This window comes from Volvox carteri (genome assembly GCF_000143455.1).
Source record: "Volvox carteri f. nagariensis unplaced genomic scaffold VOLCAscaffold_648, whole genome shotgun sequence".
Taxonomy (NCBI): domain Eukaryota; kingdom Viridiplantae; phylum Chlorophyta; class Chlorophyceae; order Chlamydomonadales; family Volvocaceae; genus Volvox; species Volvox carteri.
Window position 1 is genome coordinate 1 of NW_003308151.1, and position 901 is coordinate 901.

The following is a 901-nucleotide window of genomic DNA, read 5'->3' on the forward strand; positions in this document are numbered from 1 at the left end:
ACGGACGATATCGTGGCAGCTTGCGGTCGCGGGGTACCTGGGAGCTACAGTACGGCGGCTATAAACAACCCTGTGGGTGTAGCTCACCGCTGTCGTACGGCCGTTGCCGCCGGCACCTTCCCCCGCAGCCGCCGCAGTAACGGTAGTCCCATGGGTGATGTCGGATCCCCCAGCAGCAGCAACTGTTGCAGCTGCTACAGCGGTCTCCATCTCCCCCGGATGGTCTGAAAGCAGCGGAAGGTCGTCCACAGCCGCCGCCGCCGCAGCAGCAGCGTGCTGTCGGGGCTGGGGCTGTCGCTCCTCTGAGCTGCTGGTGCCGCCGGCGGCAACGGTGGCGGCGGCGGCGCCGCCGCCGTCATCCGACAGGCTGCTCCGGCTCCGCCGCCGTTGGCCTGGCGGCAACACCGACGGCGGGATAAGGCCCGACGACGGCCGACGAGACCCAGATCCGGATCCAGAGGTGGCACCGGCAGCGGTGCCTGGGAGCTGGAAGGATGTACGGCAGGAGGGCGCCCGGGATGCGCCCGCAGACCGAATCGGAAGCGGGTCAGCGGCGCTGAGGGCGGGACTGAGAAGATCTTGATCTGGATTTGGTTCCGGAGCCAGATCTGGTTCCGAATCGAAAAGAGGTCCGCCTGGATTTGAGGCAGCCGCCTCCGCCGCCTGTGAAGCGGCAGCGGCGTTCCGCTGCGGCAGCTCCTGCTGCAACCTGGAACAGGGCGCGTCCATATCCAGGCCGTACTCGGGCTCCGGTTCGCGATACAGATTCAAGCCCGGATGCGCCGTTGACGGAGTCCGCGCTTTCGGGCTATCCAGGCTTCCTCTCCCGCCGCCGCCGCCGCCGTCAACGCCGCCGCCGCTGCCGTCACCGCCGCCGCCGCTGCCGTCAACGCCGTCACCG

The 901-nt window shown here is 68.8% G+C and overlaps 1 protein-coding gene across 1 annotated transcript in view; it reads right to left on the reverse strand.

Moving 5' to 3' along the window:
• Window positions 1-87: 87 nt before the first annotated feature.
• The window catches only part of VOLCADRAFT_101298 (uncharacterized protein), a gene marked incomplete at both ends in the record, with an annotated part of 6,233 nt that continues 5,419 nt past the window's right edge, over window positions 88-901 (reverse strand). The window contains one exon of the mRNA XM_002959733.1: window positions 88-709. Within this exon, the coding sequence (XP_002959779.1) occupies window positions 88-709 (622 nt within the window). The remainder of the gene's footprint in view (window positions 710-901) is intronic.